Source organism: Sesamum indicum, linkage group LG13, assembly GCF_026168435.1.
Source record: "Sesamum indicum cultivar Baizhima isolate 11 linkage group LG13, ASM2616843v1, whole genome shotgun sequence".
Taxonomy (NCBI): Eukaryota; Viridiplantae; Streptophyta; class Magnoliopsida; order Lamiales; family Pedaliaceae; genus Sesamum; species Sesamum indicum.
The window spans coordinates 11,294,148-11,315,922 of NC_142669.1; the positions used below are offsets into that span (position 1 = coordinate 11,294,148).

Genomic DNA, 21,775 nt, shown 5'->3' on the forward strand with positions numbered 1-21,775 from the left:
ACTTTATTTTATCATCAAAAGAAGCACAACAAATACTATATTATATACTGTTGGTGTAAGTGTAGAAATTGCATATCAGTGGGTCAAAAGTACAGAATCGGGTCAGGATTCGGACACATCCACCGCTGCTTGAGAGACAATTTTCAACAAAGTGGTGTAGGACTATAGGGCCAATAACTAGGCAACAATCAAGAACCCTAATTGGAAGGGAGGGTAGCCGTAATTATGGTGATCTATCAAAGCATCTCTCTTTAATTTTCTTTTTTTTTTTTTTTTTTTAGAAAAAAGAACATGATTATTCCCTTTTCTTTTCCTTTTTTTTATTTTTTAATTATATCATGCTGTGTGATTCTACTATATGTGATAATGTAATTTAAATTGTGGGAATAATGCATCTTGTAAAAGATTTAAAGAACTAACGAAAAATATGAGTCTTTTTATTGGGGTTAATTGTTATGATTAAAATGAAAAATTACGGTGAATATTAATTAATAATGGTTGTTTAATGATTATTTAGCCGTTGTTTCAACAGACAAGGACAACACATTAGCTATAGTTGGGAATCGTAGTAAATATTTTGATCATTGGTAAAATAATGATAGATGTTGATTAACCATTATAATTAAAATTTGATTTATGGCGGTCGCTTCAGTTGTTATAGATAGTATTGATTTGTAATGATTTTTAAGTCGTAATAGTTTATAGTGGTTGGAGCAGAAGCAACTCCAATCCACTTGAATAAAGATTTAGTTCAAGTTAACAACCCTGATTAGGATGCCTTCTCCAATTGACCTGATACAAATATGGACTCTAGATATCAAATGCTTTTTTTTTAAAAAAAAAAAGAAAGAAAAAAAACTGAGGAAAGTAAGCTTTGCTTAGTTTTATTTTTAGCCCATCTCATACATATATCAATAAATATAAAAAAGACATAATTTGACAATAAACAGTATTTTTTGTCTCTCAAAATATAATATCAAATATACAATATTTATTTTATATTATTTTAAATCATCTCTAAACAAATGCAAACATACATAGAAGGAGCGAAAAGGGAAGGCTGGCGACGGGTTTTGGTGGAATGCGGAAGGGGCCCGAAGATGGGGTTTGGGGGGAATGGGGAGGGGGGCGGCCGCAATGGGTTAGGGGGAAGAGGGAGACAATAGACTTTAGGGGTGAGAGTTGGGGAAGGGGGAGGCGGCGACGACGCTAAAAGTTGGGGTAAAGGACGGTTATTTGGGTGGAGCAAGGAGGCAATGCATTGGAGGATGAAGAGGATGGGCCACGATGGCCAGTTCAGAGTTATTTTTTTAATTAAAAAGTATATATTATTAAAATATTCTATTTTATACGTAAAATAGTGTTTTTAATTTTAAATAAATAGTTATATATATTATAAATATTAATAAATTGTACATATACTATATTATATAAAAAAAATAGTATTTTACTTTGAAAAATTGTGCACAGTCCTAATAGGGTCACGTGCACAATGCCTCTCTCTCTAATGGGATAAATTACTTTAATTTTAATAATACAAAAAGACAATTTAATATTTTTTTAATAAGGAATATTTTGTACATTATTCATATTACAGGGTAGCTTTCATTTTTTCATATATATATGTAACTAGTTATTCTTATTAGAAAAGATATAACATGGTAGACATTATAAATCTCCATTGACATGATGGTAAAATATCCCTTTGTTACAGTGCAATATCTGAACAGAGCAAAACTACTACAACAAAAAAGTTCAAACCATTACTCTTTGCACTTGTTATTCATTGGCCATTGGCAAAACATGTTTGCTCCACTTCCTATCACACATAAGCTTATATGTTTGATTTTCTTTGTCTAGGTGAAAATTGAGTGGGTGGATTATCGCAACTGTCTCAATAAACGACTTATGATTCTGGAAGGAAATATTGTATTTCTCGTCTCGGATCTTAGAGACAGTATATTTTTTATCCCATTAGTTATGAACTTGTCATTAATGATCCCATGAATCATAAAACTTCTCGATTTTAGTCCTTTCATCAAATTCTATTAGTGTTTTAACAGAAAAGAAAACATGTTAAACATTAATAACATTGTCCCTTAAGGGACACCCCAACAGTTTGGACTCAGTATTTTGATATTGTATTCAATATGTATTGAAATGCGGTAATAAGAATATCATAATTAACGGGCAAAAAATATAGTACCTACTAATTTTAAGATTCGTAACAAAAAATGCTATTTTCCTCTTCTCAAAAGATACGTCAATCTATGACAATGATCAGAATCGAAATCGCTCAAATTTTTTTATACAAAAAAACAAAAAGGAAAAGAGAAGGTATATGTTGACTTACTACTCAATAATTGTTTGTACCTTAGGAAACATTAGAAAACGTGTAGTTTAGCGCACACGATCGCTACCTTCTCCAACAATAAAGGCAAAACTTGACAAGGTAGCTAAGCCAAACTCTCTGGAAAAATGAAAAAAAAAAAAAAAAAAAAAGTTGTTTATAAAGTTGAATAGACACATTACTACCCAACCAGCACTTTGTATTTGATGGTCAAAATCATTCCATACCAACATAATTAGAATTGTTAGATTGAAGCACACTCGATGGCACGTGTCAATAATTTAAAATTTTGTTACACCTATTTCATTAAATAATTTTTTTAAAAAAAGGCACTACAAGAAAATAGAAAATTAATGATAAAAAAAATTAATAATAATTTTAATATTGTCACAATTATATATATTTATATAAAAAAATAATCTTTTTTTATTCTAGAAATTATGTCTAGCTGTGAGAGGGGCGTATGTATTACACAATTCATTCTCAAAGGATAAGTAACTCCATTTTAAAAAGAATAAGGAAGTAATTTGGTATTTATTTTTTTATAGAAAAATAATTTACACATATTTCGTATCACAAGAGGCTGCTTGCATGTTTTTTTATATTAATTAAAGGGTAAATTACAACGATCTTTTCGGAGGTTTGGCATAATTACGAATACCCCCTCGTTGTTTGAAAAATTACGAATACCTACTCTGCTATTTTATGAAATTATGTAATTCTTCGATAGCGAAATGAAATTGTCAACTTTGTGCTTAATATTATTTAAAAAATTAAAAATACATAAAAAAAAATCAAACGGGGTGGATGAAAAAAAATAAGAATTATAAAAAAAAATTATCTATTTAGTCCATTAAAAAATAAAAGTAAATAAAACTATTATGTTTTATCCATAAAGGCATTTTGATCAATTTATCATAAAAAATGGATGAAAACCTAATGAATTGGGCTAATTGTTAGAGGACCGTTAAAATCAGGGAGGTATTAATAATTTTTTAAACAACGGGAGGTATTTATAATTATATCAAACTTTAGAAGAAGTTGTTATAATTTATCCATAATAAAAACAAAAACTAAAAGATCCAATTGGATAGAAATGAATCCTCCCCATTCCACATGTACTGAAATAGCAAAAGTGGGAAAGAGGGGGGAAAAGTGAAATAGCAACTATCATCTGCCATCATTACCATCATCAATACTTCAACCCCACCCATATTCCAAACTATTCCCTCTTTCATTCAACTTTTCCTCTCCTCCTCCCACCTCTCCACCCCCTTTTTCCCACTTTATTCTTTCCTTATGTCTCAACCTCCATTTTACACACACCACACACACTCCCTCTCTCTCTGTGTTTACTTTTTCTACATACATATCAGAAGGACACAAAGTGTGCCCTTTTCAAAGGCAATCATGTGTGTTTGGATTGACATCTTGTCCTCTTTTCCACACCCAAACTAGAAACTGGAGAGAAGAAGAAGAAGAGTGTCTACAATCCTCATGGGCAGAAGAACTATCATCACTTGTCTTTCATTCATTCATCTTGCTGCTGTTCTAGGCCTACCAGGTAAGCTGCAATTGGCATAATTTTCTTTCTCCAAACAAGTCACTACTTCTTGCCCTCTTTTCTTGAATTCTGGCTTTTGCTTTTCCAGGTTCAGTGGAAGCAACTAGTCACGTAAAGCTACCGCACCATGACAACAGAACAATTCAAGAAACTACCTTGATTTCCACTAGGCAGATGGATGTCACAACCCCAATGACAACAGTTCCAACAACTCTTCCCTCCACTCCAACTACAACAACTCCAATGCTAAACCCGACGGAATCTGACCCGGATTCTCCAAGGATCATGAGTCCAGTTATGACTCCACCAGCAGCAAACTCACCGGCCGGGAGCTGGTGTGTGGCCACCCAATCTGCATCGCAAAACGCATTGCAGTTAGCGTTGGACTATGCCTGCGGCCATGGTGGGGCTGACTGCTCAGCCATTCAGCCGGGCGGTAGCTGCTACATGCCGGCCACGGTTCGTGATCACGCCTCATACGCCTTCAATAGTTACTATCAGAAGAATCCAATCCCTACCAGCTGCAATTTTGGTGGCTCAGCGGTTACCACCAGCACGGATCCCAGTAAGATCATAGCTTCTACTGTTCATACATGTTAGAATTATGGGGTTGTGTTAGAATTGGCGAGCTTTTTAGATCCCAAGAAAGAAAACAGACAGTTGTCAGGATCCATCCCGGTCGTTTTCACAATACCAGGACTAGCAGTGGAATCTAGGTTATGCTGAAATTTAATTTTCGTTCTTGGGATTTTGTTAATCTTAGATGTAGAGTATTATAGCCGTTTGATCGTGTAATGTGTGATGCCATGCTAACGTAGTACAACGACACTAGTTCACACGAGTGAAGAACGACAAAACAGTGCGTAATTCTTGGATAGACTGGCTCTAATACAAAAGGTGGACCCTAAGGCAATTTTGTAATCCAATGCTCTACAGTGATAAAAGCAACATATACTACATATTTTGCAGTTCTTGCCTCATTCTTAATGATGTAATTCCTTGTGCAGGTTATGGTACATGCCAATATCCATCCACTAGGTGAATCTTCTAGCTTCTACTCTCTGTTAAAATTATAGTCCGGATCAGGTGTGGTCCGATTTGAACTAATGACATAAACTTGTCGTGTGATTAGTTCAGTTCGATCAAAACTGATCAGGATAAGCATTTGTCCTCTCATGAAAGTAGAAAAACATTCTGACCAGCAGCTAAAATCTGCAGCACAACATCATCTGTGTTGAATACGACGAATTCAAGTGGATCCCGGGTTTTCGGAGCTGGACCGCCGGTCACCCCTTCTCCTACAGCAGCTGCAATGTCAAGTAGCATTCCTTATTTTCAACATATCTTGGTGCCTCTGATCATTATATTAGACAATCCCAGATGACAGAGATTGAATGTCTGGCTGTATTCACAGTTCTTGGCTCTAATTTTATACACAATGACACTTATATTGAGTGTGGAAAGAGCTTTTTATTCACAAGATTGTGAAGAGTTGAGTGTTGAGTGGCATCGAACAGCCATACATGAACAGGGTTGATATCAAGTCGGCGCTGTTTGCAAGTGACATCTTTCCAATTGCAAATCACCCCAATGAAATGTATAGATGAAAAGGCAAAGGAGAGTTTTTTTTTGTAGTGATTTAAACCTGGTTTTGTGCTGCTAAACTTAGTGGTTTCATTTTCATTGCAGGTTTTAAGCGATTGGAGCGGATACGTGTTTGTTTATATCAAATCATTATAATCTCAATCATTACTTTCCCAAATTATAATGGGCTCTTTAGAAATTTGCATAACTATAAATATTTTCTCGTTATTTAAAAAGTTACAAATATTGTCTAAACTTACAATATCCTAATAAATACACCCTACATGGACTGTTACAAGAGAGTATTGTTAGGATTTTTTAATTTCAGAGAATTTTTTTAATTTTTCAAACAGCGAGAAGGTATTTTATAATTATGACAAATTTCAAAGGAGCCAGAAGTAATTTAACCTTACTTTTTAATATATAAATACATATATAAACTTTTAATCAATAACATAATATAATAATATGTTTTTTCATAATACATCGATACGACATCGCTAACACATTTAAATCAATAAAAAAATTGATTTAAAACCACTAAAAAAGTACAGAAAATAAAAATAAAACCAAACAGCAGGGAGAATCTGGGTTAACAATGGTGGGAAGACAGCGTTATATAGACGAACTCCGATGTTAGAGGGCATAACTCGCAGTGGCAATGAAGTCGAACAAACAAAGACAACTACAGAAGGGGAAGGAAACGAAAGGAAAGGTCGGATTCTGAATTACCTCATATAAATAAACATAAAATTTATTAATCTTCCACAAAATTTTCTATGAAATGAAAGTTGAAGTATTTGAAATTCTTTCTAATATGGAATTGTCCTAACAAATTCAAATAAGAATTTGTTAATAAGGATATAAAGTCGATACTTCCGATTCATCAATCCAAACACGACGTAAAGGTCAAAAACATGATTAAAATACTAAGTCTATGGGTATAATATTAGTTTGCTACATATCAGCAAATAAAGCTCCTATGTCTAGCAAAATCAGGATATTTCAGCAACTGTTTTGCCCTTCAACAGTAAGCTTTCGATTCTATGATCAAAGAACAAAAACTTCATCCGATGAAAACCATGATTTAGAATAGATCACAGAGTTCTAGAACTATATATGCCAACTACTAAAACCTGAAATAAGACAACAATGTCACAACCAAACTTCAAGATACCATCCAATTCTGCTATCAAAATGTTACCGGACGTTGAAATTCACACATTTCTACTTCGGGTTTACTTTGGATTTTCACATTCCAAACCCAAGTCAACGAGACTCAACTTTCCATGATATACATCCAACAGAGGAATTTTTCCTTGATACTTGGTGACATACCTGTCCAAGAACAATCTCTCAGAGATCAACATCAAACTGCTTAGCCTATAAGATTTCTTTGTCAACTTCTTCAACAACAAAGCTTTAGCGATGCGACATCTTGGCTTGATTCTCTTCTCCAAATTGTAGCAAATGACAACTGGGTAATTAGCAATATCTAATGGCTGGAAGCTCATCTCATTTACAAGAAACTCCATGACAGACATTATCTTCTTCTCTGATAAGCTCATACACTTGGGATGTACTGAAAACGCTTTAAGAATATCAGACTCAGACCAACCCCATCTTTGGTATACTTCCTTCTTATGTTCCCAAGTTGACTTGCTCATACCAAAGAGAGTTTCCATTGCAACCACAAAATAAACCTTTGTAGTATCGAAACCCAATTCAATAACCCTGTCGACCAATACAGCTAGCCTATCAGTTTTTATTAGCAGAATCTTGGGATTATTTGACAAAAAAAACGAGATATTGGATTCACTCAGTCCATATTTCCTCAACGTAGCAACATTAGAATGAATATATTTCAGCACACCATTGATAAAATGATAATTCCCACCTACGCGCTTGATAAAATGAACGATCCTCTCATCGGTCTGCAACAGCGTCTTCAGAATGTTATAAATAGGGATGATTCTGTCTTGAAGGCTGCATCTCAAAATCAGCGGGCTATGGGACACCATCCTAGCAAGAATAGGAGCTGGAACCCCAATTGAACGGAAAAACTTTAATTTAGGCGATACCGTTTTCTCAGGGTCCGCCGTAAGGGTAATGGGCAACTTAGTGATCATTTTAGATATATGGGCATTGCTAAATCCATGACTCTTGAAGAGGGCCAGCAGAAGATCTGCTTTTTCAGGGGAATTCAGCTGAACTTTCTTGGATGCAGAAATAGCAGCTTCTGAGGACAAACCACAGGAGTTTATCAAGTAAGACACGGTGAACGATTGTTTGTCGTCACCTTTAAGTTCAAATCTCTTCGAAGAGAATAATCTGAAAAAAAATCCATCTTTTCCAGCTACAAGAAATCTTGTTATACCATAAACCCTAGCATTTGAAAGGGGCACTATCAATTGCTTTCTGCACTGAACACTGAACATGGATTTGAATCTCTTTTCTCAGTTGGGAATTGAATGCAGAAGAAAACCCGTCAATCAATTGGGGTTAAAAGTTAAAACCAACAACCATCATATTGGGGATTATTCAACTTTCAAGAACCGTCTCCAAGAGATTTACGGTCTCATGAAGAAGGAACTTCAAAAATCAAAGGGAAATTCATGGAATGTACCTAATGCAAAAAAAAAACCTGGAGAACTCATAAATGTTGAAATGTATGTACCTCGGAGGAATGAGGATGAAATAGCAAAGAGCGGCGGAATCGACTTTCAGTATCTCCCTCACGCTGCAATGCTGCTCCTCACTGTGTATTTGAATAAGAAAATAATAAACGGATAATTACACTTTCTCCAATGGGTTATTTTTTTGTGATTTAAAAAATTATATATAATTTTTTTTAGATTTGATTTTGTATAATAAATAAATTTATTTACTAATCAAAATTTAAATAATTTATTAATACAACAAAATACCGAACAAATACCCATATTTTCTTGACTTATTACTAATTTATTACATTTAATAAAGTTTTTTACAATCAAATTATCTTTATACATTTTCACATGTCAATACATGTGAAGAGGTATATTTTCACCGTAATAAGTAATTAATAAGTCAATTATGGGTAAATATCAATTCTCATTTAATTATTTTTATTAATATCAACAAATTCAGTGAATTTTGACTAACAAATACACCTATTATTAGACGGAAGCAAACCTCAATATATTAAATATAATTTTTTAAATCACAAGCAAAATCACGTGTAATTATATCAAACATCATAAAAGAAAAATAATTATCCCAATAAAATATAATTCATTTGTATCCACCAAATTGTCATTATTGTAAATTGAGCCCTACATTTTGGAAAGTGTCCTAGATAGGCCCCACCATTAGAGTTAAAAAATAAATTAAATTACCCTATATCAATGAAATCCATAAATAAAACTTTATTTGATTTTGATTTTTTCAACTTAGCAAATCAAATTTGAATCAAAGTTTTCCTTTGACAAGTTTCCAAACTTAATTTAGACTTGGTACACTATTAATTAAGGTGGACACATATTTGATTTAATTAAAATTTATTCATAATTCGACCAATAATCAATCCAAATTTTAAAATAATTTTTTAACCTTGATAATTAATTCAATCACAGAACAATTATGCTTTTATTGGTTTGATTTATTTAGATTCCCACCTATTAAAGCAGTGAACTTGCTAGCTCGGTGATATTTATCGTTGAAAATAGAGTTATATATATTTACTTCTTATTTATTAATGTTATGTTAAGTAGAATTTTGAATTCTAAAATAATTTCTATTATATTAAAAGCCTATAAATCTATGTGCTAAACTCATTATTTATCATATTGGCTTTGAGTAAAATTTTCTCATGAAATTTATAATCTTTAAAAATAGATAGTTAATTGTCAATGAAGTCTAATTTAGTTGGCGAAGTTGAGGTTTCATGATTTTAGAGGTCATGAGTTCGAACCCGTCATGTGCATGAGATATTGTCTACTGCATAGTAGGAGTTGTTGTCTATTGTAATAGGTAGTAGTAGGATTTGTCTATTATAATAGTAGGTGTTGTCGAGCAAGATATGATTATTGTAATAATTTTTGTTAAATATTAACATCAACAGGAATGATTGTAATTATAATCGATTTATTAGAAAAAGAAAAAGAAATCGATAGTTATTTTTAGCTTCACTTTAATTAGTTGTCTTATATGACACCGGAGTTGAGTTTTCATTCATTCACTTCTGCATTCAGTAAATTTTTCATCCATTCAACAATTTTCTAGGAAATTCTTTTCTTCCAGCAATATTCATAGGCTTTTCATACATGTCTTTTGTTTAGTTAAAAATAAAATAAAGTGAAAAATTACACAAAAGAGAACAAGTCAGTCATCTCGTGAAGGTCTTGCCCCTCCGAAAATTCGCCACCAGAGCCAAATATACTAGCAGCCCGCGACACAACCACAATTAGGTTATTCGTGTACTTGCACACCAACTAGTTGATGTAAGTCAAAGGTAGATATCTCTTTGAGTAGAGTATCCTAACTTCAAAAGCTCTCCTCCAAAATGGTTTCTTGTTTTGTTCATACAAGAGCTAAACAAAGCTCTCTCTAGCAAATCCACACAAAACACTAAGTTATGTCTCTTTTAACCTTGCTAGAAACTCAAGAGAGTAGGACTAGAAAGCCTTGAACGAATTTCAAGCTCTTAAGAAAAGGGTGGAAGAAATTTGACTCTTTGGAAGTAGAGGTATACAAGAGAGTGAGGGAGAGAAATATAGATACACACACCTTACAAGCACCCACAAATAGCCAACGATCCCTCTATGTAGAACTCAACTCATGAGGATGCAAGTCCTTCATCAAGGGGCTTTAATGCATGGTAGATCCTTGCGGTCTTTTGAGTATCCGTTGAGGCTTGCTCACAATTTGAATTAAATACACTTTGATTTTAGATTAGTAATTAGTTTAACTGATTCAATTGGGCACCACTTAGAGGCCGGAACCGTTCTAAGACCAGTCATAAACAATATTGAGTTGGTACTGGGCTGAGCTTTTTCGGGTTGTTTCATACTGGTCCTGGACTGACTTCCCACTGTGCACCTTGAGATCTTAGGGTGATTACTAGGTAGGCAAAGTCCCGTAATGTGGGTCAAAAATTGAGGCACCACGTCTAATCATGTTTCCACTATCCCCATAAATTGGTTGTCTACTGATTTTTGACCTCGAATTACCAAGCTCTCCATTGATACCTCTTTCAGTTGATAGCAGTGTGCGAGTTACCAGAGCCCTCGGCCACAGCCTATACTGTATGTCCTCCCTAGGGTCAACAAATCCGTCTTCATATTGTTTCTCACAATGAAGAGCAATATGGTCCAACAACCCACATATGTAACAAAAATTTAACAGGCGCTCATATGAGAATGATACCGCAACTTGCTCCTCAATCGATGGTCTGATAGTCAAGTGTAGGGTGGAAACCCCTCAGTGATACCTTAAAACGAATAGCCTAACCAACTATTACAAGTATAAATGGAGTACGAAACTCCTTATAATTACAGACTAAAAGAATGAAAGAAATAATACAGAAAATTATAATAAAAAGATATAACAAAATATGATTTGAGAAAAAGGCTCAAATAGAACCAGATCCAACAGATATTGCACTAAGCACGGTCACAGAGACGTCGAACACCACAGATCTCACCCACGGTTACTCCACCAAACAAACGTCACCAACAGATCACTGAGATCAATCACAAAGACCCAAAATGCCGTTCGCTCAGAACTTTTAGTAAGAAGAATGAAGTAGTATATATTCTGTGTATTTCCGCCGAGGAAGAAGATTGCTATTTAAAGGGGAGAGAAATGGTTCATATAAGAGAAAGTTAGGTGGCTTTTCAAAAGCCATTAGATTGGCTTTGGAAGGCCACCCCTTTTACTAAAGGTGTAAACAGGAAAGGAGGATCACAGAGATCCATGGCAGATTATAAAGAGGAGAGAGTTGCAATGGCGCAAATGTGAGAAGAGAAGAGAGAGGAGAGAGAGGAGAGAGAGGAGAGAAATGAGGCTGCTTAGGGTTAGAATAGAGATTAAATAGGTGGGGTAGTGGACCGGGTTTGGGGTATGGGCTGGGTTTGGCTTGGGTGGGCCTTACCAGGTGGGTGATGTAAGTGGGTTTTGTCTCGTGGGCCTAACAGTCATTGGGCCATATATTCTTACATCAAGAATCTTTCCAAAGGCCGACGAACATCAAGCAATACCCAAATACACATTGTCGCACCTGAAGAATTAATCGCGGAATCGTGATGAATCCATAAACTGGCCCAACTTATTCCCTATCAACTATGAGCTTGTCTTTGTCATTTTTTGCCCAAAGGGGACCATTAACATACATACACATGAAAAACAAACCAATTGAGATGTGAATAAATTGCATTTAACCCTCTATTTATGAGAAATTAATGCAATGTGCTTGGGCTCAAAAAACCATATGACAATTTTTCTTCTAGGTACCAACAATCTCATGACGTAGAATGAGATAGAGCAATAGATGACACGGCGTAATCAACACTCGAAAATAAGCCCCGAAAAAGGGCTCACATTCAAGGCAACATAGTTGAGGATATGACATAATTAACCCTCCAAGATACGTCAAAATGAGTGGCTTAGACTGAAGGAGAAATCAACAAGGAGACCTATAAAATTCCCATAAAACCCTGCAAACATGTGGTTAGGAAAGAACAAATCATTCCAAGTAAGGATACAAGTGTCTTTTAACATCATAAATAATGAATGCATTGGTCATTACATGACCCCCTACTCAAAGGATCAAGACTAGAACAAAAAGAGCTTACCAGGAATTGAAGAGTGTAAGAACCAACTTTTGGCTGAACAGAGACTCTTAACAATTGAATTCATCACTTGTAGAATTCAACATTGTCTTTTTTGTAACCTCACTTTCTTACATAGTTTTCATCACTTTCATATCAACTCAATCACATTGTCTTTTTCTCTAATAGAGGCCGTCGCAACGTCAATATTTCAATAAATTGAACAATTATCATATCGATAATTAATAATGTTAATATGATAAAGAACAATTAAATAAGTTACCAGCACCGGGCGGCAAGCAATTTTCACGTATATAAATTTTCTTGGATGCAACTCGCAATTTTACGCATATAAATCTACGTTAAGTAAAATATATACTCACTTATCCATTAAAACTCAAACTCATATATCAAATTTGTTCGTAAAATCTCAACCTTAACACTGAATTGAAACATAATTGGTGCTCAATCACCATTATTAAAAAACAAAAAACGCAATTGCGTTCTGTATACTTTTTGAAAAGCACCCTATTCGAGTCTTAATTTTTTGGTCTGTTCTATGTTTTTAAAAGGGAAAATACAAGCAACCCCCTTGTAATATCGCAAATGAACCAATTACCCCCTTATGAAAAAATAAATAGTGATCTACCTTCCTGTATTTTATAAAATACAATAATTTACCCCCCTATACTTTTTAGAATGAAGCAATTTACACCCTGTTATTTTCTTCTCTCATTTTTGATTTTTTAATCTTTAAAATTTCACTAATTTTTTACTTTTCTCTATTTCTCAACTTTCACGTCCTATTTTTTTTTCTTTTTCTTCTCAATAACATTTATAATTTGTTCTATTTTTTTATTTATTCAATTATGATAAAAAAAAAATTAATAACTATTTGAGAAATTGCATTTCTGGTCTCATATATCGAATTTTTGTTTAATTCAGTCCTATTTATTATCATTTTCTTATATTGTTCGTAAGTTGAAAAATTTCTCAATAATTAACAGAAATTTCAGTACATATTCTATACATTCTTTATTAATTATTGAAGAAAAATGCCCACGAGAACCAACATTAATATTTTTTTTTAATTTATGGAATACAGAGTAGGAAAATCATAACAGTATGAGATTAAATTGAAAAAAACTCTAATATACTGGAACAGAACTGCAATTCCCCCTAACTATTCTTTATAACGAAAAAAATGAGTTAAAAGCTTTTGACGTGTGATGAAGAGGCGTGACGTTGGAGATTAATTGTATTGAGGACAAAACGTTGTCCGCTTCGGACATAATATATAGGGAAAAATATTATTTTAGTCTGTTAAGTATGCTTAATTTTAATTTTAGTCCGATAATTATGTTCATTTTTTGTTTAGGTCCAGTAACTTACAAAATTGCTTACTTTTAGTCCTCTGGCAGATTTTCGGACAATTTTACCCCTATGAGTGCATATAGACTAAAACTGTCTTTCAAAAGTTGCATAGGGTTAATTGTCCGAAAATTTGCCAGAGAACTAAAAGTAAGCAATTTCATAAGTTACTGGATTTAAACAAAAATGGACATAGTTATCGGACTAAAGTAATACTTTTCCCTAATATATATATATATATATATATATATACACGTTTCTATGTTCATGCATAGGTAGTCCATTTCATTTTAATATAAACAAAAATAAAACCAAACTCCAATTGTTTAAGTGATGGAAGCATCAAATGAATCTGGTTCGAGTTCTGTATTCAACTCTATTTTTTTTTCTTGCATTTCAATACTTGGAACGATTACGTAATTTTGGGATCAATGAAGACTTATTGCACACTATTTAGGTTTTACGAACAAGTTCAAGATTATGGGTATAAATTTGGTTAAATGTGTGGATATTTATTTCATTTTATATGGATGTTTGTATCTTTTTATCTGAGTTATTGAGTTCTTGTAATTTATTAATATTTTTAATTGTATTGATGTATTGATTAAACCGACGTAATTTGTTACTGTTTTTCAATCATATTAATGTAATTGTTAAATGGATGTATTACTCAAAAAAAAAAAAAAAAAGAAAGAAAGAAAGAAAGAAAGAATTGACTTCAAAAGAAATCGGTTATATATATACACACACATAGGGTGACTAACAATTTATCCCTTATGATATTGAAAATGAGCATATTACCCCTATATGTAAAAAAATATAGCAATTTACCCCCTATACTTTTAAAAATGAAGCAATTTACCTACTTATACAGGGAGGTATATTGCTTCATTTTTTTTTAAAAAAAAGAGAGGTAAATAGTTGTATTTTAAAAATATACGAAAATAAATCGCTATTTATTTTTTTATAAGGGAGTAATTTATTCATTAGCGATATCACAAGGGGGTTGCTTGCATTTTTCCATATATATATATATGTATATTAGTTTTTTCTGAATGGTTAATTCATTATTGAAAAAAATAGATTATTTGCTACTTTATAATTAATTTTAACAGTTTAAAAATGATGATAAATCAATATTATTTAACACAATCAAACGAAATCAATACAAAAATTTAAATATTGATTAGGGTTAATGGCTATTTGACATGATTTTAACGATTGTGGAAGAATTTATCATAATTTTTAGTTATAAATAATATGCGTCTCACTTATAGAAATAATTAATAATAATTATTGTTTGATTATTATTAATTAGTATTTTTCATAATTTTTACTTTTAATTATAATAATTAATCAACCATGACTAAAAGTTATATCTCTTCCGGTGATTGGGTTGATTTTTTTCAATTCGCATGTAGTTCGACTTATTTTTTTTTAATAGTAAAAATCATACTGTACTTTTGAGTTTTCTTATTGTCATTACCACGAAATTGACTAAAATTATTGTTGGAAATTCAATTTTACTAATGTTAAATTGGTACATAATTAAGTTTAATTTGAAAAATGTTTCATGCCTTCAATAATTATGAAATCAATTTATTACATCATTTAATATATATATATATATATATATATATTTGATAATTGACAAGAAAAATACATAAATAAAATTTCAAATCAAATTACACGTCTAAGAAAGAAAAATAAGAAACAAAAATAATATTTTCATTGAGTACGATTCGAACTCACAATTTTTTAATTATGGCGTGCAGTTATTAATTCACAAATATAAAATTGGGCAATAATAACTCAATAAAAAAAAGTAATTTATTGTAGATTCATTGTACAACTTATAAGTTTTCTCCTTAATTTCTTTGTCAAATTTCAATATTTTTATGAGTCGTCATCAATTGCCATCACCAACAAATTAATTCTTTTTTCAATCTTTAATTGCAATTTTCAGATCTCTCTCTCACTCACCATCAATTATTAATACAATATTTCACAAAATCTATTTATAAAATTGATGTGGTCGGGGATTTTCCGAAATAATGAAATTGAAAATTTTACCTACGGTATAATCGCACATTAGGTGGAAGCACAATTTTCGAGGGGAGTTTTTTGATATGTGTGTCACTATCAATGAATAGTAGTTGAGTTAAAAAAATAATATTTTTAGTATTTATAGTAGTGTTGGAAGTTAAATTGTGTGGTGAGTTACATTTGTTTAACATGTGCCTCGTATATGTTAAATTACTTTTTTATCCTTATAGATTAATATTTTGTACCAATATACATCAAAAACAAAAAAAATAAAATAAAACTTTCATTGGAAGTATTAAATGGATTTGGTTATGATGTGGAGGCCATATTTAAATTCCTTAGAAAGATTAAATAGCTCTCAAGGTATTGTTTGAAGAAAAGTGGTAGAATTCGAAGGAAAGTAGTAGCGACAGAGGAGTAGTGTATAGTGGAGCGGAAAGCGAAGGGGGCCTATATATATCGTAGGCGTGGGTCTCACTGCAGGGCGACGGAGAGGGGTTTAAAAGCAGCATTGCTTGCTGCTTCTCTTGCTCCTTCAAAGTAGCTGCCGGGCGTTCAAGAGGCTGTCTTCCTCTTCGTCTTTGGCAGCAAGAAGCAGACCGGAGGGGGGAGAGATGGAGAGGCCGAAGAAGAAGCAAGTGCTGCTCTTCCACTGTGAGGAGGCTGAAGAGTTGGCGCGCAAAGTTGCTGCTCATTCTGGCCTCGTTAAGCTCCAATGTATTAACTGGAGGTAACCTTCCCGAACCCTGGTGCATCCCAAGAGAGGGGGAGAGATAAAAGTGAGGAGGAAAATGTGGTTGTGTATGTGAGTTTAGGAAGTTGTTTTGGGGATTTTTGGTAGTGATTTTATGTTTGTTTGGTCTGGTAGAAGGATTGTGATTCTAGATGATTTCCTCTGGTGAATACCATGAAAATAAGTTTGAAGTAAAAGGAAAAGGCTTCCTGTGTTTGTTCTGATATGGGTCGCTTTTGGGAATCCTGCCTGTATGTTGTATGTCCGTCCTATGTCTCCAGGAAAATGCTGAAAGTTTTTCCCAGGGAGGACACAGAATTCAGTTATTGATTTTCTTTAACTTAAGCCTTTCTGCTCTTGAACTGATGCATACTAGTTATAGTTACTTGTTATCTACCCCAGCAATTGGTTTAAAATAGCCACAGAGTTTGTGATTTGTTTATGGAAGCTTGTTGAAATCCATGATGTTGTTTGTCATGTGATGGTTAAGTTTGCACTGTGAGAATTGCACAAAGGTTTGTAAAGTCAAGGATGTCTACTACCGGTGTGGTGATGTAGTAAGAGTTCATTTTTGGCTTTGTCATGATTTTTGCATCTGTCTGATGTCATTTATCTCACAACAGATTTGTCAAACTATGCTTATATAATTAGTCAATTCAATAAATACAACTAAACAGTAGTTGTTGCAAATTTTCTGATAGTGTTATTTTCTCCTTTTTTTGTCGCAAGTCTTTTTAATTGAACTGAGTTGATTTGACTGTCAAACAGGAGTTTTGATGACGGGTTTCCAAATCTTTTCATAAAAAATGCACATGATATCCGAGGCCAGCATGTTGCCTTTTTAGCATCTTTCAGCTCAACAGCAGTCATTTTTGAACAGCTTTCGGTCATCTATGCACTTCCAATGCTATTTGCTGCGTCTTTCACTGTGGTATTGCCTTTCTTTCCAACTGGTTCGTTTGAACGAATAGAGGAGGAAGGTGATGTCGCAACTGCATTTACCTTGGCTAGAATGTTATCCAACACTCCCATCTCAAGGGGCGGTCCGACCAGTTTAGTTATCTATGATATACATGCTTTGCAGGTTTCTTTCAGATACACTCATTCTACTCTTTCTATTTATTCAAGATGCTTGTGCTTATATGGCACTTTTTTAGATGTATCTATTGAATTTCTTGATATATTTCTTTGATATGTGATGCTCCCTGCTTTCCTAAGTTGTTAAAATGACACAAATTTTGATATTGCTATACTAGTATAAAAAGTCGGCTATAATCCCTTTCTATTTTAAAAATAGGCTAAAACCCTCTCCCTGTGTTTTGTAAAACTCAACAACAAACACCCCTTCTGTTAGTAATTAACAGAAAATGCATTACACCCGCTCTTTGTGCGTTTGGGGTTATTTTTTAACTATTTTTTACCGTTTTTTTAGGTGTTTTTTACTAAAATGCCATTTTTTGTTTTTATTTTGTTTCTTTTATAATTTAAAATTGAAATATTAAATTATATTTAATTTATTTAATATAAAATATTAAATTAAATTATATTTAAATTCAAATAATTTTATAATTATTAATTGTTAAATCTATAATTATTTTTAATCAATTAAAATATATATTTAACTGCAATAATTATTATTATAATTATTCTTAATTAGCTAAAATATTTAATTATTTAAAATCTTCTTAATTAACTAAAATATATTTTAATTAATAAAAAAATTAAAAAGAAAAAGAAAAACTGAACGATTTTCGCCGGAAACTTGTTTCTAAGTTTCTAGCACCGTCCGGATGAGCTTCCGACGACCAATGATACCATTCGAATCCTCTCTTCAAGATGAACAATTCTATATCTTCAATTTGAGTTTTCATCAATTGGAGAGACGAGACTCAAGCACGACCACCGAACATGTTTGTCACTGATTCGCCGCCGTCCGATTGAATCTCGATCTCAGACCATCACCATCAGACTCTCTCTTCAAGACGATTCGAATGAGACCGGCCTCACTCATTTTGGTAAAGCACTTACGAAGATACGCCGATTTTAAAAATCCGCGCCACCGCGACAGAGATGGTGGTGGGCTGGTAGGGGGTAAGGGGGTTAGGGGTGGGGTAGTTAGTTTTTTTTTTTAATATATAATAATAATATATTTTTTAACTTTTAAATTATTTATATATAATATAAGTTAAATAATTTATTGAATTTAGACTTTTTATTTTTTTAAAATCTAACGTTGAGATTAATTGATTAGATCTAACAATAAATATTTGATCAAAAAAGATTCAACGATTATTAAAATAAGAAATAATATATATTAAGGGTATAACGGTTATTTTATAAAAAAATTAACACCGTTAGTTGGATTTAACGAAGAGGGGGCGACTGAGCTGAGTTTTACAAAACACAGGGGTTTTAGCTTATTTTTAAAACAGAAAGGGCTTTTTAGCCGACTTTTTAAAACATAAGGGGGTTTTATGCATTTTGTCCAAAATTGTGAGAGGTATAGCATCATTATAACCTACACTGATATCCTGCAGAAACTTAATATCAACATTGTTGATCTGGACCTTGGTGAGGAACGGTGTATTCATGTGGCAATATCTCCATGTTTAGCTCGACTAAAAGGAGGTGTAGTTGTTTTAAGGACATTGGAACGGTACAACTTATTGAGTATTAAAATGTTGGGGAAAGCCTCTTAAAATAGTCAGATCATTAGGAGTCCTCAGTTCAAATTCGAAAATTCCCTCTTCTCATGCTGTCTTGTTATTTTCTATTCCTTCCTAAATGTCTTCAGGTACAATGGTAGGTACTTTCATGATCTACTTGAAGTAATTATCAGCTTAACAAAAGTCATTTTAGGATTTGATAAAATCCAGTATTATTTTGTTTCAGTGTAAACAAATAGTATAAGAGGAGTGGATCTTACAGAGATGAGATATCCTATCAATGACAGTGAAGTTCAAAATAAAATTTGAAAATTATCAGTTTTTAACCTCTCTTGTTAAACTGTATGTCTGATTAACACTATCTGTCTCTTCTTTTTTTTTATTATGTTGATTCATTCTTAAATCGCTCTGTCTTGTCTGATTCTTCAACTTGAAGCCAAAATGCAACCTTTCTGCATCCTTTGTTTCTACAGGAAAGATTTTATTTCAGTGACACCATTTTGCCTTTGTTTGTGACTGGGATCCCACTTCTGAAACAACGTCTTCAACTACTTCCAGAGTCTGATAAGGTGAGACTTAGTTGTATAAACAATGCTACTATTATTTTTGCAAAGCCCCTGAAAGATTTCATAGCATATCAGAATATTTTCATCTTATCAGGTAAATGCATTATACTGATTCTTAAACTGAACTTTTTCCCCAGGTAGTTATTGCATTTCCAGATGATGGAGCTTGGAAGCGATTCCATAAGCTGTTGGATGATTTTCCAGTGGTTAGTTTACACAATGAACTTCGATCTTCTTTTATCTTTTGCTTTCGTTTACCATCTTGTGGAGTTCTGATCCCATTGTTTGGCCATAGGTCATCTGCAACAAGGTTCGTGAAGGGGATAAAAGAATAGTCAGGATCAAGGAAGGGGATCCTACGGGTTATCATGTTGTCATTGTTGATGACTTAGTACAATCTGGTGGCACCTTAATAGAATGCCAGGTGATCTTACCTTATTCCTCAATTATTGCAAGACTGAGCCTGAGTTTTTGATGTATCAACCTGCGAAAAATGACCCATGAATAACATGGTTTAGGTCGTCTGGCTATTGCCAGGTAATTGCTAAAATGACTGTAAGTTCACACTGCAGCTACTTCATTCTCATAAGCCTAAAATTTTTGGTTCTTGGCCTGCTGGTTTCTACCTCTCATTAAAAATAGAAGTTAAAGCTGGTAATAGTCCAGTAAAAGCACCGGTTATGATATTATAGAAACTCAAGAAAGAGGAACAAGTACTTTACTAACAAATTTGTGAAGTAGAACTATTGTAATCATTTCGACATTGACATACACTATTGATGTGGCTTTGATTGAAGACGGGAGCATTTATCTGCACAAGATTATTCGTATTCTTGGACATTCAACTATTAAGGCCTAAAACAAGAAACAGTTATATTGGGTTTATCCTCAAATTGTAAATCCATGCATCCAACTCAACCTTGAACTCTATACCAGCTTAAGTTTCTATGATGATAAAAAAGGCCTTGACTCCATCATGTTCTATTACATACTATTGTTTGGTACTTTCAGAAAGTGTTGGCAGCTCATGGTGCAGCCAAGGTGAGTGCTTATGTTACACACGGTGTGTTCCCAAAGAAGTCCTGGGAGCGGTTTCTTCACAAGAGCGAAGGTAGTGTTTGCTTTTACTTGTGAATCTCTCTCTCTCTCTCTCTCTCTCTCTCTCTCTCTCTCTCTCTCTCTCTCTCTCTCTCATCAGTGTTTTGGCAGAAGTGGAGAAGGCATTCGCCCACTTTTGGATCACGGATTCGTGCCCACATACTGTGAAAGCCATAGCCGGCAAAGCTCCCTTTCAGGTTCTGAGTCTTGCTGGTTCTATAGCTGATGCTCTTCAAATCTGAGGATTACAAGTGAACCAACAATCAATCATAATAAGAGTCTGTGGCTACATGTAGCTAAAGTCTGTATGTGAAGGACAAGTCACATTCTTGTTGGCAATTGCAGAGTCAAAAGTGAGCCAACCTATATTGTGATCAATAAACCTGTCATGTTCAATAAAGTTTGTCTTTGTCTTCCTCTCATAGAATGTTTTTTGTGTGATTCTCAATACTTCTAATCCATGAGTTCTTAGGGTACCATGATTTTAGGGTTTGTTACGGAAACTTTGATCGAGAGTTAAGGTAATTATCAACAATATCTCTTCTTTGAAATGACAAAAGTTTCTTCTCAAAATCTAACATTTAAATACTAAAATAGCTTATATGTTGGACACCTTAATGGTTGAGAACCCAATTGACCTTTCCTGGGTCAAAGGTTAATTTTTTTCTTGGATTAGAGGGCTGATTTTCAGCAATGTAGGTGCTCAAAATAAGTCCATATACAATGTGTGTGGTAGTGGAGAGTTGTTGGTAAGTTGAAAGTTAACTTACAGGTTGTGAAGATTAAGTATTTCTTCCATATATCAATAACTATATTCCTATTTGTAAATACATGTGGCTCATGATCAATTAATTTGAAAGGCCCAAACCCAATCACTACTAGAAGATCATTTTATCACCAAGACCCAAGTATTTTCACTAAAAAAGGTCCAAGTATTTTCACTCAGGCCCATGAACCGACCCAACCCACTTATGATCCCGACCCAGTT

General features: G+C 33.4%; 3 protein-coding genes across 4 annotated transcripts; 2 read left to right on the forward strand and 1 right to left on the reverse strand.

The window, feature by feature from the left end:
• The first annotated feature begins 3,586 nt into the window (after positions 1–3,586).
• LOC105176849 (uncharacterized) lies at positions 3,587–5,676 on the forward strand. Of its 2 annotated transcripts, XR_849004.3 has the most exons (5): positions 3,587–3,914; positions 4,003–4,479; positions 4,922–4,952; positions 5,133–5,511; positions 5,604–5,676. XR_849004.3 is itself a non-coding variant. In XM_011099783.3 (4 exons), exons 1-4 carry the CDS (start codon positions 3,848–3,850, stop codon positions 5,296–5,298), a joined length of 741 nt encoding a protein of 246 aa, XP_011098085.1. In that variant the 5' UTR covers positions 3,587–3,847; the 3' UTR covers positions 5,299–5,624. The 2 variants fall into 2 exon arrangements, 1 of the variants encoding a protein (XP_011098085.1); XM_011099783.3 differs by having other exon boundaries at positions 5,133–5,624.
• A 725-nt stretch (positions 5,677–6,401) lies between these two features.
• LOC105177060 (transcription termination factor MTERF8, chloroplastic-like) lies at positions 6,402–8,291 on the reverse strand (the record flags this gene model as incomplete). The annotated part of the gene is made up of 2 exons (XM_011100083.3): positions 6,402–7,883; positions 8,176–8,291. Coding segments are annotated over 2 exons (1,263 nt in total), but the record flags the coding sequence as incomplete, so codon positions are not given.
• A 7,802-nt stretch (positions 8,292–16,093) lies between these two features.
• Positions 16,094–21,204, forward strand: LOC105176848 (ribose-phosphate pyrophosphokinase 4). The gene is made up of 7 exons (XM_011099781.3): positions 16,094–16,454; positions 17,226–17,541; positions 19,597–19,692; positions 19,827–19,895; positions 19,985–20,113; positions 20,701–20,800; positions 20,899–21,204. The coding sequence occupies exons 1-7, from the start codon at positions 16,339–16,341 to the stop codon at positions 21,027–21,029; spliced, it is 957 nt and encodes a 318-aa protein (XP_011098083.1). The 5' UTR covers positions 16,094–16,338; the 3' UTR covers positions 21,030–21,204.
• The last annotated feature ends 571 nt before the right edge of the window (positions 21,205–21,775 follow it).

Excerpts from the sequence above, each read along its gene's own strand:
- LOC105176849 (XM_011099783.3), top strand. The coding sequence starts at position 3,848 with ATGGGCAGAAGAACTATCATCACTTGTCTTTCATTCATTCATCTTGCT. Across the intron at positions 3,915-4,002 it reads TGCTGTTCTAGGCCTACCAG|GTTCAGTGGAAGCAACTAGT; the intron begins GTAAGCTGCAAT and ends TTGCTTTTCCAG. Across the intron at positions 4,480-4,921 it reads TACCACCAGCACGGATCCCA|GTTATGGTACATGCCAATAT; the intron begins GTAAGATCATAG and ends TTCCTTGTGCAG.
- LOC105176848 (XM_011099781.3), top strand. The coding sequence starts at position 16,339 with ATGGAGAGGCCGAAGAAGAAGCAAGTGCTGCTCTTCCACTGTGAGGAG. Across the intron at positions 16,455-17,225 it reads CTCCAATGTATTAACTGGAG|GAGTTTTGATGACGGGTTTC; the intron begins GTAACCTTCCCG and ends ACTGTCAAACAG. Across the intron at positions 17,542-19,596 it reads ATGATATACATGCTTTGCAG|GAAAGATTTTATTTCAGTGA; the intron begins GTTTCTTTCAGA and ends TTGTTTCTACAG.